This window comes from Eulemur rufifrons, chromosome 7 (genome assembly GCF_041146395.1).
Source record: "Eulemur rufifrons isolate Redbay chromosome 7, OSU_ERuf_1, whole genome shotgun sequence".
NCBI classification, from domain to species: domain Eukaryota; kingdom Metazoa; phylum Chordata; class Mammalia; order Primates; family Lemuridae; genus Eulemur; species Eulemur rufifrons.
The window spans coordinates 64,220,668-64,238,055 of record NC_090989.1 but is presented as its reverse complement, the minus strand read 5'-3'; the positions used below and the strand labels follow the sequence as shown (position 1 = coordinate 64,238,055).

General features: G+C 35.6%; 1 protein-coding gene across 1 annotated transcript in view; it reads left to right on the top strand.

Annotated features, from left to right (window-relative positions):
- The window catches only part of GOLGB1 (golgin B1), a 71,796-nt gene that overhangs the window by 6,050 nt on the left and 48,358 nt on the right, over positions 1-17,388 (top strand). Inside the window, exons 2-6 of the mRNA XM_069475105.1 lie at positions 7,679-7,773; positions 8,560-8,712; positions 8,921-9,073; positions 11,624-11,752; positions 15,462-15,587. Coding sequence (XP_069331206.1) covers positions 7,681-7,773; positions 8,560-8,712; positions 8,921-9,073; positions 11,624-11,752; positions 15,462-15,587 — 654 coding nt within the window. The 5' untranslated portion in view covers positions 7,679-7,680. The remainder of the gene's footprint in view (positions 1-7,678; positions 7,774-8,559; positions 8,713-8,920; positions 9,074-11,623; positions 11,753-15,461; positions 15,588-17,388) is intronic.

Sequence of the window (17,388 nt, the reverse complement as noted above, 5' to 3'; positions counted from 1 at the left end):
TTGTTATCTTGTATAACAGGATGTTTCAGGCTCATTTTGTACATTTTCTACTTTAGAACTGGAATCAGGCATTTCTCTAAGAAGCCCTCCTATTAAAAAAAAAAAAATTAGGGGGAAATGGTATTTCAAGACCCTGATCTAGGTACTGGAGATACTCACTGCTTCTCAGTTTGTCATTGTTTTTAAGCCTTTTCAGTGGATAGAGCTAGGAAAATATATGTACTAACATAAAGTATCTTGTAAGTTTACACTTCCAATTCAAATTCAAAGATCAGTTTGTATTTTGGGGTTCTTAATTTCTTCTGTATTACACTTATATCTTATATTTTCATACTGAAAATGTGATATAATTAGTATACCCATAGTTAATACTCATTTGCTTTAATTCTACATTCCACGTACAACAGTCTGGGAATAACAATGCAAATACCACCACCACAACCACTGTTGATTATTGAAAACAGTTTAAAAAGTTTTATCTTTTGCATATATCTATTCATATTCCCCTCGATTTCTTTTCATGCTAGTTAGAGCATATAATCATTACATACTATGCTGTCTCCCTTCCAGTCTTTACTTAGTCTTGGTTCTACTAGTAACTGTGTATTTAATACTTACCATAAGTCCTTATTAATTCTGTTTTCTTCAGTCATTTTGCTTTGTCTCAAGTTTTCTCTCTAATAAATTCCTTAGGAAAGGCTTAAGGGAAAATGTTTCATGAATTTTCTTGATTTTTCATAACATTTTGTCTGTGCTCTTTGTATCTGAAGGTCATTTTTGCTGGAAATAAAATCCTTGGCTCACTTTTTTCTTTTCTTGAATATCTTAAATCTGTATCTCATTTTTTTTTTCTGGTGAAAACATTGGTGTTGAAAAGTCTAACAATTGTCTTATTTTCTTTATCTTAACCTTACTAGTCTTAGGATCTTTTGACCTAAATCCTAAAAGATTTTTTTTTTAAGTCTAGTAATTTTACTGGACTATCTTATTGGTCATTTTGAGGTGATATTCTCAGGTACATGGAAAACTCTTTCAATATGTAGTTTCAAAGCTTTAATTTTAGATAAGGATTCTTGGATTATAGTTTTAAACATTTGTGCTGTTCATTTGCTTTGTTTTTCTTCTTCAGGGAATCCTATTAACCTCTTTGCTTATCCTCAATATTTATCAATTTTCTTGAATCCTATTTAATCCTTTATTTCTTTTAAACATTGAAAAATAAATTATTAGGAATAATTTTAGATTACTATATAAAATTTGGAAAGCTAAAACAGAGTTCCAGTGTACCTCTCACCCAATATTCCCTAAGGTTGGCATGTTACATTTGCAATATACAAAATTAAGTAATTAGCATTGGTACATTACTAATAAGTAAACTCCAGACTTTGTTCATATTTCACTAGTTCCTCCATTAATGTCCTTTTTCTGTTCTAGGATCCAATCTAGGATGTCACATTGCATTTAGTTCATTTCTTTTTCTTTTTTAAAATGTTAAGATAATTGTGGAGTCACATACAGTTGTAAGAAATAATACAGAGATAACTTGTACACTTTATTTAGTTTCCCCCAATGGTAACAGTTTACAAAACTAGTATATAATATCACAAGCAGGATATTGACATTGATACATTCTCCAATTTTATTTTTATACTAATTTGTATATGTGTGTATGTCTTAAGTTCTGTACTGTTTTGTCACCTGTGTAGCTTCCTATACCCACCACCATAGTCAAAATTTTGAACAGTTCCAACACCACAAGGAACTCAGATATTGCCTTATTAGGTAGCCACCTCCCATCTTAGCCCCTCCCTAACCAGTGGCAACTACTGATTAGTGAAGTTTTGTCATTTAAAAAATGTTGTATAAGTATAGAATTATATAGTATGTAACCTTTGGCATTGGCTTTTTTCATTCAGCATAATTTTTTGGAGATTCATATAAGTTATTGGGTATATCAGTAGTTCGTTCCTTTTTATTGCTGAGAAGTATTCCATGGGATGTATGTACCACAGTTTGTTTAACCACTTACTTGTTGAAGAACAGCCAGGCTGTTTCCAAATATATTTATTTTTTCCAAATATGTATATTTCAAATAAAGCTGCTATGAATGTTCATGTACAGGTTTTTACGTGAACTTAAGTTTTCATTTCTCTGGGATAAATGCCCAGGAGTAGAATTGCTGAATCATAAGGTAGTTGCATGTTTAGTTTTTAGTTAACTTCTTTTTGATTTTTAAAATTATCCTTCCTTTCAGCTTTTTTTTAAAAGGTATGATTTGTTATATTTATTTATTTTCCTGTTCCTTCTAGTTTCATCTTTGTTTTCAAAATGATTTGAAATTTTTTTTCAATCCTTTCTTGAGTTTCCATTTCATTTCTGGGCTTTTCTGTTTCTGATCTTTTTTTTTCATGTCTTATGTCATTTTTAATGCCTTTCAGTTCCTTTAGTACATTTAGTAGGTTATAGTTTTGAACTGCTTTTTGAGTATGGCTGAACTTTTAGAAGGAGACTTTAGATAGCTTTTTTAACTATTGTGCTGTTTTCTGATATTGTTCAAATATTTGGCAGCTGGATTTCTGAGATTTCCTGGCTCTCATTCCACCCACTCTTTATCTGCACCTTCTCTTTCATTAGTTGCTTACTTTTGATTACTCTCTCTCAGCAGTCTCCTCAGTGTGGGACCCTATCATGAAAGAGAGCCCAACTCTTCAGTTTTGAGAATTCGTAGGGCCTCAGCCCTTGCAGGCCCCTTGCCCATACCTGTTATTGGAATGGAGAGACTCCTTCCTATTTCAACAGTTTTTCTCTAATTGGCTTGACACATTTGTCAGTGAGTGCACACTGGTTCTTCTGTGGTTCTCTTGATTCTCTCCGTGGTTCCCTTGGAAGCACTCTTAGGGCTTCCCTCTACTTCCTCCCACATGGAGAGCAGTGACACCCAGGTTTTGTGGCTATTGGTGGTTTGTCTATATTCATGTTTATTTTGGAATTTGTAGGAAACTTTGCTAAGTAGTTTTTTGGTAAAGGCTGTCCATGGGTTGTTTGCCCATGGGTTGTTTTATTATCTAGTTGCTTTGTATATTTTTATGTGGGAATTCAGGAAGATACAAAAGATATGCTGCCCCTACTACTACCGTCTTCTCAGAATTCCATCAGTTGGTGGTTTTGTTTTGTTTACTTGTTGCCAAAGTATTCTGAAAAATCTGAAGATAAAGTGATTCTTTTTGATAAGTTAGATTCCCATGTGATTTTCTTTGATTAGGGCTGATTTTGTGTCTAAAAATAGCTCTTTAGTGATGGTATTGATTTTATGCATTAAAAGTTACTATAGAAAATAAGATCTTTAATGTTGAAAGGAAAGTTTGGAGTCTGTGTGCTGGTGAGTTGTGAATTTTTTTTTTCAAGCTGACTATACCTGTGAGTCTCATAGCTTGAATGAGTAGTTATATAAGGTTCTGTATACTTATACATGGTCTCACATTGCCCTTCCAGTAGTTATGTATAACATTATGTATGTAGTTATATATGGTCCTATGTTGTCCTTCTAGGAGGTGTTCCTTTTTTTCTTTTTTGTCTCATACATCTTTTCATTTATTTATTTTTTTTGAGGCAGGGTCTCGCTCTGTTGCACAGAATAGAGTGCATGATGTCATTATAGCTCACTATAACTCTTGGCCTCAAGGGATCCTCCCACCTCAGCCTCCAGAGTAGCAGGGGCTATAGGTGTGTGCCACAGCTAATTTTTAAATTTTTTGTATAGATGGGATCTCACTGTGTTGCTCAGGCTGGTCTCGAATCCTGGCCTCAAGCAGTCCTCCCAGCTTGGCCTCCCAAAGTGCCAGGATTATGGGCATGAGCGACCATGCCCAGCCTCATACAACTTTTCTAAATGCTGTGTGCTACTTAGGTTATCCAAGACAACCTATTGTAAAAGCAATGGTCTCTCATCACTTCTTTCTTTTTTTCTTTTTATATAATTTTTATTTCAAAATATTAAGGGGGTACAGTGTTTTTGTTTCATGGATGAATTGTATAATGCTGAAGTCAGGGCTTTTAGTGTGCCTGTCACCAGAATAATGTACATTGTACCTGATAGGTAAGTTTTTATCCCTCACCCCGCTTCCACCCTCCCCCTCCTTAGTTTCCAATGTTCCTTACACCTCTTTATGACCATGTGTACCCATTGTTTAGCTCCCACTTATTGGTAAGAACGTGTGGACTCACCACTTCTTTCTTATGAACCATGGCTACCCTAAACACTATTATTACTCTGAGTAAAAAATATTGTAGCAGAGACTAGTTTTGTTTAAGCACTTATTTTTTACAACAGTTTTTGTATTTCTTCTGCTGAGGGTTTTAAAAGCCAAATAACATTTTATCACAAAACATAACATGAAGCATAATCACTTAAACTAGTGCTATCCGGCACAGTCCAGTTCTATAAAGCATTAATGTAGTTCTTTCATGGAGTTTATGGACTGAGACTTGACACTGATCTGAATATGTAGCATACATATTGGTTATAAAAGTGAATTAATTTTGAAATAACTTTAAAATTACATAAATCTTGCCAAGATTAGTAAAGAAAGTTAGTGTACACTCTTCATCTAGCATCCTCTAATGCTAACATGTTACGTAATCATGGTAAATTTTTTAAAACTAAGAACATAGGTACAATGCCATGAACTAACTAGAGGTAGACTTCATTCACATTTCACCACTTTTTCCACTAATGTCCTTTTTCTGTTTCAGCATTCAATTCAGGTTATGTAGTGGTATTTCGTTTTGCTTTTAAGGGGTATTTTCCTAATGACAAATGAGGTCAAACATCTTTTCATATACTTATTTACCATCCATCTATCTTCTTTGGTGAAGTGTCCAGATCTCTTACACATTTTTTATGAGGTTGTTTATTTTGTTGATGCTGAGTTTTAAGCGATTTGGTTTTCTGGTTTTTTTTTTTTTTTCTTTAAATTCTAGGTACAAGTTCTTTACTGGATATGTTATTTGCAAATATTTTCTTCCAATCTATGGCTTGTCTTTTCATTCTCTTAACAGTGTCTTTACAGAGCAATAGTTTTAAATTTTCATAATTCCTGTTTATTCAAGTTTTTAAATTATGGATTATGCTTTTTGTTGTGTCTAAAAACTCTTTGCCAGATCCAAGGTATCACAGATTTTCTCCTATGTTTTCTTCTAGAAGTTTTAAAGTTTTACAATTTAAGTCTCTGAACCATTTTAGGTATTTTTTATGTAAGGTGTGAGTTATATGTCAACGGTCACTATTTTGCAGATGTCTAATTCTTCCACTACCATTTGTTGAAAAGATTGTCCTTTCTCAATTAATTTGGATTTGTACCTTTGTCAAAAGTCAGTTGACTCTATTTGTGTGAGTCTATTTTTAGGCTTTGCATTCTGTACCATTGATCTATGTGTCCGTACTTTGACTAGTGATACACTGTCTTGTAATTATAGTTTTATAGTAAGTTCTACTTTCTTTGCCTTTTCAAGTAAATGTTAGAGTGAGCTTGTTGATGTTTACTTAAAGCTTGCTGGAATTTAGATTGGAATTGCACAAATTTTATACATCGAAATGGGAAGAATTGAACAATATAGAGTCTCCAAATCCATGTACATGGTTTATTTCTACATTTATTTAGATTTATTATTTCTTTAGTTTTTTAGTAGTTTTCAGCATACAGATCCTGTGTATATCTTGTTAGATCTCCACCCACTCCTCTCCTCTTTTTTTCAGTACTATTGTAAATGGTATTATATTAGTTTCAAATTGTTCATTGTTTGTAATAGGAATGCAGTTGACTTTTACATACTAAGCTTGTATTCTACAACCTTGCTAAACTCACTTATTAGTTCTCAGAGCTTATCTATAGATTTTATTTTTTAGGAAAGTCTATGTGGACAACCATGTCTTTTGCTAATTGAGGCAGTTATATTTCTTCCTTTCCAATTTGTATGCTGTTTATTTCTTTTTCATGCCTTTGCACTAGCTAGGACTTCCAGTGTGTTGTTGAATAGAAGTAGTGAGAGATGACATCTTTGTATTGTTCCTAATCTTATGGTGAGAGCATTCAGCATCTCACCATTAAGTATGAATGCCCTTTCTTAGTTTAAGAAAATTTACTTCTATTCTTAGTTTGCTGAGAATGAATTATTCTCATGAATTCATAATTATGAAAGGATGTTGAAATTTGTCAAAGTCTGTTTTGAATCTATTGATATGATATGGTTTTCCTTATTTAGTCCACTAATACGGTGAATTACATTGATTTTCATGTATTGAATTAGCCTTGTATTTCTTGAATCCCACTTGGTTCTGCTGTATTAGCTTTTTATATATTGCTGGGACTTGACTAGCTAATATTTTGTTAAGTAGTTTGAATATTTCATTGGCTATAACTGTGAGGAATATTGGTCTATAGTTTTCTTTTCTTGTAATATCTTTGTCTGCTTTTAGTATTAGAGTAATGCTGGTCTCATAAAATAAGTTCCAAAGTGTTTCCTCCTATTCTGTCTTCTGGCAGAGATTATATAAAATTGGTATTATTTCTTCCTTAAGTGTTTGTTGCAACTTGCCAATGAAGCCACCTTGACTTGGATTTTTATTTTTTAGAAAATTTTTAATAAAATATAAATTCAGTTTCTTTGTTATGTGTGCATGTGCATACACATATGCACGTACACCCATCCACCCATATATGTTCAGGTTCTCTATTTCTTCTTGAGTTTTGGTAGCGTGTATCTTTCAATGAATTGGCCCATTTCATCTACGTTGAATTTATGAGCATAGGGTTATTTGTAGTATTTCTTTATTATCTTTTAATGGTTGTTAGATCAGTAGTGATGTCTCCTCTTTCATTTATTATGTCAATAATTTGTGTCTTCCCTCTTTTTTTCTTGGTCAGTTTGACTAGAGCTTTATCAATTTTATTGATTTTTCAAAGAACCAGCTTTTGATTTTATTGATTTTCTCTATTTTCCATTTTATTAATTTCTGCTCTAATTTTTATTTCCTTTTTCCTGCTTACATTGGTTTTAATTTGCTCTTTTTTTTCTGATTTCCTAGAGAATCAGCATAAGTTACTGATTTCTATCCTTCTTCCTTCTTTTCTAATATATGCATTTAGTGCTATGTACTTTGAACAATGTTTATATTTAAATTTTAGTGAAACCACATGGTTTATCAAAAAAGCTTCCTGAAAAAATGGGGTTCATGGGACACATAAGAAAAGTTTTGCAGAATCATGGGGTTTATTTGAAAAAGTGGGAGAGAATAACAGTCTAGCAGAGGAAGGAAGAATAAGAAATTCATGTTTGTAAATGAAACTACTGTGAAAGAAAAGGCATTAAAGATAACCTTTAAGGTGTACTTAACCATTACATCCTTGTACTTAATAACTATGTACTTGTATTTTATTTAAAAAATGATATTAGTGCTGGCGATTATATTCTTTGCACAATTGCCACTGAGAAGAACTGTGTGTGACTACATTGTATACACTCAAATGCCTTTTTGAAGACATCATCATGTTGCAGACTGTATCTAATATAGTTCACCTGCACAGTTTTATTTCACTTACAGATGATATGTTTACAAATATAGGAGAAGACCACGTCTGTTTTGCTAATTCTTATGTTTTTTTACCCTCTTTTCCTACAGAAATGCTGAGCCGATTGTCAGGATTAGCAAATGTTGTTTTGCATGAATTATCAGGAGATGACACTGATGAGAACATGAGAGCTCCCTTAGACCCTGTGAGTAGCTCTGTTCTGATTTAAACTGATAAAACATATGTTCCGAATATAAGATAAAAGGGTGTGAGCAGCCTCCCTGGTGCTAGGTGGAAGCGAGGATTCAAAAAATTTTGAAACTTTATAAATGATGCTTTTTTAATAACTTTGTAGCCTAAAGAACCACAGTGATGGGAAACAAGACGATACTTGAAAGGTCTTTCTTGTTTGTCCTCCAGGACCTTATTTATTGCCAGATTGATTTAAGTTCTTTTTCTCATCCTTGGGTATAGATTCCTCTTCAATAAGAAAGGTTTAAATGACAAATGGGGGAACTGGAACACCTTTTGGGTTTGAGAATATCTGTTTGCATTTACAGTTTCATCTACCATTTCTCTAATAGTTTGTATCATGTTTTCTGAAGACCACATCAGGAATCAAAAGAGGTCCTTTAGTTTTCTGAAAAGACAAGCAATAACCCCTAGTGGTTAAGAGAATTTTATTCAACTACTCTCTTAAATTTTGGGCTCTTCTTAATGATTTGTGATCTATGCTTCCCTTTAATTTTCTCTTTGTTAAAATAAGGTTAATAATTCCTTAAATTAGATGTTTGTAAAATGCTTATTTATAAAATACTTAATAGATTATAATGTTTATGATTGTTATCGTTGGATCAGAGTTAGAAAGATTCTTAAGTTAACAAGGATATGAGGTGGGCAAAACAAAGGATGAAGTTATAATAAAGGAACTCCTGTTTGGAAGCTAATACCTTTTCCCTGGTGCACTGGCAACTTTTTATCAAAAAACTAGGAATTACCCCAGGAATCTGACATGGAATTTAAAAATAGAACACAAGAGGATGTTCTGGAGCGCCTGGCTTATGCAGAGCAGTTGGTGGTGGAACTAAAAGATATTATTAGACAGAAGGATGTTCAACTGCAGCAGAAAGAGGAAGCTCTACAGGTACTATTGTTTTTGTCCTTCCTTGCAGAGCATTTGATAAAGGATGGATACACCATTCACAGATTTTTCTGTTCACTTAGATTATTAGAAAATCTGATTCTTATTTCCCTAATACTGTAACAAGATGCCTACTGAACATGACTTTTGTTATGTGTTAGGTAAGTGATGAATAAACATTTATATATTGACCATCATTGTTCTGTGGCAGGAAGAAAGAAAAGCTGCTGATAACAAAATAAAAAAACTAAAACTTCATGCTAAGGCCAAATTAACTTCTTTGAATAAACACATAGAAGAAATGAAAGCACAAGGAGGGACTGTTCTGCCTACAGAACTTCAGTCAGAGGAGCAACTCTCCAAGGTATGGTGACTGGGTATAATATATATTTTCTAAATCAAAAATGTTTCCCAATATAGCAGAATAGTAAAGCAGATCTTCACTAATCACAAATATTTAAGATGGTAAAATAATACAGCACTAATGCTGTCATTTATTATTGAGTTTGTAGTCCAGCTGAACTATAGGCTGCACACAGGGAGAATAAAAGGGCTACAGAAAACATGGACATGAAACGTCTAGTTGTGACCTAGACCATAGATCCCTAACCTTTTTGGCACCAGGGACCAGTTTCATGGAGGACAATTTGGGAGGAGGGAGAGGGGAAGGGTTTTGGGATGATTCAAGTGCATTACATTTATTGTGCAGTCCAATCTCTCTGCTAATGATAATCTGTATTTGCAGCTGCTCCCCAGCACTAGCATCACCACCTCAGCTCCACCTCAGATCATCAGGCATTAGATTCTCATAAGCAGTGAGCAACCTAGATCTCTCGCATGCGCAGTTTGCAGTAAGAGTTCAGGCTCCTATGAGAATCTAATGCCACTGCTGATCTGACAGAAGGTGGAGCTTAGGCAGTGATGTGAGTGATGGGAACAGCTGTAAATACAGATGAAGCTTTGCTTGCTTGCCTGCCATAAATACAGATGAAGCTTCACTCTCTTGCCTGCTGCTCACCTCCTGCTGTGCATCCTGGTTCCTAACAGGCCACAGACCAGTACCGGTCCGCCACCCAGGGTTTGGGAACCACAGACCTCCACTTTAAGAGAATTAAAAAAAAATTAACAAGAGGAAATAAGTACTGACATGAGGCTCTTAGAGAGGAGAGATACATATCTTTTGCATGAGTTTCATCGTTGGTTAGAAGATAAGATGATCCCTAAGGTTTCTTCCAGCTCTGAAATCCTTTAATTCAATGACTTTACAGAATATTCTATGTTCTTTTATGGCCACATAGTGGCAGATTAAAGTTTTATGTGTTCTTGGCTGAATCAGCTAGATTACCTTGAACTCCTTCTAGGGAAGCTCTCTAGGTTTATAACTGCTACCAACAAAACAGTTTAAGGTTGAGGATACAAAGAGGAATAAGGAAAGTATTGCCTTTTGAGGAATATAGAGCACTGTCCCAGTACTCATTTTCATTATCTTTCCTCTATGGTTAAACCCCAAATATTCATGTTCAGCCAGCTATTTAGAGAACCAGAAACTTCAGTTTTGTAGACAGTTTGGTATAGATTATATGAAGGCAGGCATATCTCATGTGCACATCATAGTTATAGAGTGAGCCTAGACTTTACCCTGCATAAGAAATCTGTCTGTTTTCATAATTTCACTCTGTTTTACCCTTGACCCACTGGATTTCTTATTTTCAATGTTCTTAGTTCATAGAAAATAGGTTTTAATCATTTCTCTAGGCACAACCCTTGGGGTTACTAGTTAGCTTTCCAATACCCTGGTTAGTCTTTTTTTGAGGGCTAATGTTTGGAGGACATTATTAATACTTTTCCCAAATTGATAAACTTATTTAACTTCACAAAGCATATTTTAAAAGCTTCTCTTAAATAATTTCTTCATCTTGATTCCTCTTTTCTTGCTTTTTGGTTTTACCTCTGACAATTCTTCCGGCTGTGGTACCATCAACCTCTCTCCCGATGTTGCTTTGTTCCTTCTACCTTCCCCTCAGCTATGTTACTAGATTTTTAAATTATCCATTTTACGCTCTGTTTTTTAAATTAACTTTTAGCTCTGAGACCTTAAACAAATCAGTGTGTTACAGCTCATTTCCTTTCTCTGTTAAATAAATGATTTCTAAATTCCAGCAATTAGTTATAGCAACCCTTTAACTATTATATACCCAACACAGCGCTAGGTATTCTGTGGAAAATGTAGTTGAAGAATTGATAGCAATCCTCATATGCTTGACTGACTATTATGTGAAAGAAAGGGCAAAATTATTCTTTGTAGTCTGGTAAACAAGACCAAGTTTGTTTTGGGAGGTGAATTCAATAGAGAGGCAGAATATCAGTCTAAGGAAGAGTTTTTGGAAAAAAATAGATTATTGAAAGATTTGGTTTTCCCGTCACTGGCTCTTTTCCGATGTTTTTCTCCTCACTTAGCAGCTGTAGTTTCCTGAACTCTGTCCTTGATTCTGTAAGACCGGGGTTTTTGTATTAAGGTTTAGTCCTGTATGGCGCTGACCTGACAGGTTTTCCCCTCAGATGAAAAGCTGTCAAAATGGGAAACTCAGTGCAATTTTTTTCCAAATATCAATTCCTAGCATTTTCCTGCTTTTGGTTGCTCTCCAGTATTTTCAGATATCTTTTTTCTATATTTTCCACAGTTTATAGCTATTACCTATGGGAGGGTGGTTCTCATAGGAGCTACTTGGCCATAGTGAAATGGGAAAACCGTAAGATTCCTTACTTGTTGCTAGGTCAGCTGGTTTTTCTTGCTTCCATCAGTTTAATAAAAACATTATTAAATGGTTGTAAAGGGCAAATTAGAGCAAAAGATCAAATGCATATTAATTATAATTCTTTTAAAGAAAAATGACTTTATCTCCTGCATTTTCAGCATGACAAGAGTTCTACAGAAGAAGAAATGGAAGTAGAAAAGATGAAATATAAACTCCAGGAGAAGGAAGAACTAATTAGCACTTTACAAGCCCAGCTTACCCAGGCACAGGCAGAGCAAGCTGCACAGGTAGGGGTATAATTTACTTCATAATCATTAGGTTAACTAATCACTAAAGCCCAGTGGATTATTATATGCAAATACATTTTTTAGATGCCCAGTGGGTATTTATCTATGTATCAGTCTCCTTCTTTCCTTCCTTCTTTCCATCTGTCCTTCCTTTTTTCCTGTCTAGTAATTTTATTAGCATATGCATTGGTGTTTGTAATTTTTGGTTGATATTTGTAGATACCCCAGGCTGCTCTTTCAATATATGATTTTACATATTTTTATTTCAGAGGAGTTTTCTTGAATTATGTGGTTTGTAGTATTTGATCTGTTCCCCTGTTTTGGTTTTCTTCTTTGGGGACTTCTATTATCCATATGTTTGATCTTTGATTATCTTCAATATTTATCACTTTCTCTCTGTTCCTTTTTATCTCTTTTTCATTAGAAAAAAATTTTTTTTAAGTCTCTTTTGGTTTTATTTCACTTAAGGTATTCTATTTGTATTTACTTTTGTTTTCCTTCTTATTTTGTCTTCTGAAATATTTCTTTTATAGCAGATTTTTCATGAATTCTGTCATTTCATTTCTGAGTTTTTCTAATTCTGATTTATGTTTTTCTCTGATGTCACATAATTTTAAAAATATTTAAAAATTCTTTTTGAAATAGATTGCAATTTTTATTTTTTAGTATCCCTTTGATATGCTTTTATTATATATAAGCATATTATTCAGCTTCTTAGTCTTTTTTTTTAATTTATAAAGAAAAGGAATTTATCTCTTATAGTTATGAAGGCTGAGAAGTCCAAGGTCAAGGGGCTGCATCTGGTGAGGGTCTTCTTGTTGGTGGGGGCTCTCTGCAGTGTTCCAAAGTGGTTCAGGGCATCACAGGGTGAGAGGGCTGACTGTGGTAATGTGCTAGTTCAGGTCTCTCTTCCTCTTCTTGTAAAGCTACCAGTTCCCCTCCTATGATGCCCATTAACTCATTAATCCATTAATCCATGAATATATTAATCCATTCCTAGGAACAGAAACTTATGATCCAGTCATCTCTTAAAGGCCCCTCCCTCACAACACTGCCACATTGGGGATTAAGTTTGAATATGAATTTTGGAGGGGACATTCAAACCATAGCATTCCACCCCTGGCCCTCTAATACTCATGTCCTTCTCATATATAAATACATTGATTCTATCCTCATAGCCCCAGAGTATTAATTCATTCTAGCACCAACTGAAAAGTACAAAGTCTTATCTGTGAGCTTGTGAAATCAAAACAGGTTATCTACTTCCAAGATACCATCGTGGGATAAGCATAGGGTACACATTCCCATTCCAAAGGAAGAAACAGGGAAAATGAAAGGTGTAACAGGCCCCAAGCAAATCTGAAACCCAAGAGAGCAGACATTGGGTCTTAAGACTTCAAAATAATCTCCTTTGACTTCATGTCCAGCATCCTCTGCACACTGGTGTGAGATTTGGGTCACCAAGGTCTTGGGCAGTCCTGCCCCTATGGCTTTGCTGGGCCCGGTTCATCCAGCTCTCCGAGGCTGGCCTTGCACACTGGTAGCTCTGTAGTTCTGGGATCTTGGTGGCAGTCCTGCTACCATAGTTCCTCTAGACATTACCCTAGTGAGGACTCTTGGCAGTGGCTTCACTCCCACAGCTCCACTCTCACAGCTCTGCTAGGCATTGCCCTGATGGGGACTCTCTGTGGCAGTTCTAATCCCACACTTCCGCTCAGCATTGCTCTAGTGGGGGCTCTCTATGGGGTTCTGCCCCTGAGACAAATCTTTGTCTGGGCCTCTGGGCTTTCAGTGATATCATCTGAGATCTGGGTGGAGGCTGCAAAGACTCCACAGCTCTCACTCTCTGCAAGCCTGCAGAATTAGCACCATGTGGACTCTGCTAAGATTTATAACTTGTACCTTCTGGGGCTGCTGCATGAGCTGCATCTGGGGCCACTTGAGCTATCGCTGCACCAGCCAGCGGCTGGGATGTGGGGAGCAGCATCCTGAGGTGGTGCAGGGAAGTGGTGCCCTGGGTCTATTCCCAGAAACCATCCTGTCCTTCTAGGCCTCTGGGCCTTGTGATGGGAGGGGCAGCCTAGAAGATTTCTGAAATGCCTTTGAGGTCTTTTTTTGTTGTCTTGACTGTTAGCACCTGGCTCTCTTTTAGCCATGCTAATCTCTTTAGCAAGTGGTGACTTGTGCACCCTTGCATTCCTCTACTAAAAATGCTCTTTCATTCTCTACCACATGGCCCAGCTGTAAATTTTCCAAATTTTTCCCGTTTCCCTTTCCTCCAGCACTTCGGTGCAAGCAGTTGGAAGTAATCATAAAGCAGGCCGAGCACTTTGCTGCTTAGAAATTTCTTCTACCAGATACTTTCATCACTCTCGAGTTAAGCCTTCCACGATGTCCTCAAGCATGGACACAGTTCAGCCCAATTCACTTCCAGTTTGTAAGAAGGATGGCCTTTACTCTAGTTTCCAATACCTTGTTCCTCAGTTCCATTGGAAACCTCATCAGAATGCCCTTTACTGTCAATATTTCTATCAGCCTTCTGGTCACAACCACTTAACCAGTCTCTAAGGAGTGCCAAACTTTCCCTAGTCTTGTTGTCCGGAAAAATAAAATCAATTAAAATAATAAAGGCTTATATTTCAATTTAATTACCAATTATAATTAATATTGGTATCAACTGTTATTCATGCCATCTGCATTAAATATTCAAATAAACACATTACAATTTACATAGGAATATAGAAAAAATCATTTAAACAGAATCAACCCATTGATACCAACTACACATACACTTGTTACTTGCACAACACCTGAATAGTATCTTATGTGATGTGGCAGATAAAGTGAAATATAATCATTCCAAAACAAAGTCGTATTTAATGGAAAAATAATTTATATTGTTTTAAATTTAAATTAATTAAAATTAAATAATATTAAAAATTAAATATTTCTTCTGTACTAGGCACATTTCAAGCCCTCTATAGCCACATGTGGCTAGTTGATACTGAATTTTACAGCATGCATGTAGCTCTTCTCTTTCTTCTGTCTCTTTTATTGCTATCCTGCTTAATTTTTATTTCATTCCTAGCATTTTCTTCTTAGCACAGATCCATGTCTTACAAGGGAGCCCTGATCAGTCAGTTTTGAGTATTCAGAGGGGCTGGCTGCTCGAGCTCCTTTCATTCTTCTTAATGTGGATCCCTTGCATTTACCCAGCATTAGAGAATGAGAAGCTCTGCTGCTATTCTAAAATTGGCCAACGCTGCATTCCAACAAATACATTGGCTATTTGGTAGTTTTCCTGTTCTCAGCACCATCAGATGTCATTCTGTTGCTGCCTTCTTTTTCTTATGGCTTTTGGTGGTTTGTCCTACTTGCTTATATTTTAGGGTTTATAGGACCATCTTCCCAATTTTATGGTAAATGTTGTCCATGTTATTTTGGCTTTACTATCTGATTGTGCTGTCTTTATGTGAGGATTCAGAGAAGTTGAAAAATTGCTACTGGTGCTTCTGTCTTCCTTTGACCAATATTTTTTTTAATTGATAATTACTTTTTCAAAACCATAGTGATGTAATTTGCTTTTGCATTAAGTAGAAATTAGAAGGAAATATGATAGGTATTTAGGGGAAACAAGAAATGGAGGTCAAAGAATTAAGAATACAATTTCTTTTGCTTAAATAAAATTTTTTCCCTTCTGTATCCTCAGTTTAATAAGAATTCTACAGAGATGGAAGAATTTGTAATGATGAGGCAACAGCTCCAGGAGAAGGAGGAACTTATTAGAACTTTGCAAGCCCAGCTCAGCCAGACACAGGCAGAGCAAGCTGCACAGGTAGGGGTGGAGAATACCTCATAAAATTTGGATAAAGAACCATGAAGTCCAGTGGGTTATTACACGGTTATTAATTCAGTAAGTCACTTTTTAAAATCTTGGTAGATAAGAAAGTAGCTAGAGCGTTAGAGTAGAAATTAGAACAGTGTGTGGTAGAAGAAATTAGAAGATATGTGGTAGGTAAGTGTGTCATTAGGGAAAACCAGAAAACCTCAAAAAGTGTTATTTATCTTGATGAATTTGCTATTGCCTAATTGATGGCTGTTTCTTAGTTCTACAGGTCCATAAACGATTGACCACCTCCCTACTTATTTTTCCTTTGCCAGTGTTTTTGAATCATGAAAGATTTTTTCCCTGAAGTACCTTTGCCCATAGCTAATCTTATCCATCAGGTGTTTGCTTTATTGATAACTGATAGTATTAGTGGTGTCTTCTGTCTATGGATGGCCTTCTGCTGTGTGTACAGTTAAAATTATATATCCTAAAGTCCTTAATGCTACCTATTAGCTTTTATTATGTCCCCTTTCTGCACAAGCACTATATACAATGTGGGATGGAGAAATAGAAAACATGATTTTTACCAATGAGTTGTTTAAAATATGAAAATCCAGGATATATAAATATGTTAACAGATCCATCATAATGCAAGCCATTCCGAATAAGTGCCAAAGCAAACAGCAATACAAGCAAAGTATTTTAAGAGGTAAAAGAGGTTACTGTGAGTGTGATAGTTAAGGAAGGTTACATGGAAAAGTTGGGATTACATGCAAAACTATGATGGATAGATAATATTCTGGACAAGCTGGGGAAGAGTATTTCAGTCATGCAGCATGTGCAAAGTCTCAGAGAAAAAAAGAATATGGAACATTTGCATGAAACAATGTTCGAGGTTTTATTGTTTGGCTAATGAAAGACTCCAATGCATATACACTTTGAAACACAGATTCTAAATTCATAGGGAGGTCACAATTCAGACAATCAAAAATTTGAGGATTTTTTCCTCCAACCAAGAAGGAGAGTCAAGGTCAATTCAAGGTGTCGCAAACTGAGAAATCAACAATAATTGAAGGACCAATGCAAAATAGGCCAGCTAAGAGCTGGACAGCATGCTCAACCATTTATCTTAAGCAAATAAATAAACAGACACACACATGCGCGCACACACACACACAACTTAAAAACAAAATGGAACATCTGTTTGGGGAGGTGGTGTGGGTTTAAAAGCACACCAAGTTCTTTGGTGGAATCAATGCTTTGAAAATAGGACTAGAAAGATAGATTTGTATTTCCAGTTTTAGAGAATCTTGAATGAAAGATTTATTTTTTTGAAACAGGGTCTCACTCTATTTCCTGGGCTAGAGTGTAGTGGCATTGTCATAGCTCACTGCAACCTCAAACTCTTGGGCTCAAGTGATCCTCTTGCCTCAGCCTCCTAAGTAGCTGGGACTACAGGCACACACTACCATGCCCGGCTAATTTTTCTATTTTTTGCAGAGATAGGGTCTTGCTAGGTTGCTTGGGCTGGTCTCAAATTCCTGGCCTCAAGCCACCCTCCCACCTTGGCCTCCCAAAGTGCTAGAATTACAAGCATAAGCCACCACTGCTTGCCAGAAAATAATTTTTAATCAAAATTGATGTTCAGATTGACTTCTGAATTTGAAAATAGGCTTTCTCTCACATTTGGAAGTTACTGTCAGGCCTGTCTCTCTTCTAGCATTCTCATTCTTGACATTCAAAATTTCATTTGAAAAAAGCGACTGTCTATCAATTCTCAGTGTCTATCTTTGGAGAATAGTCTATG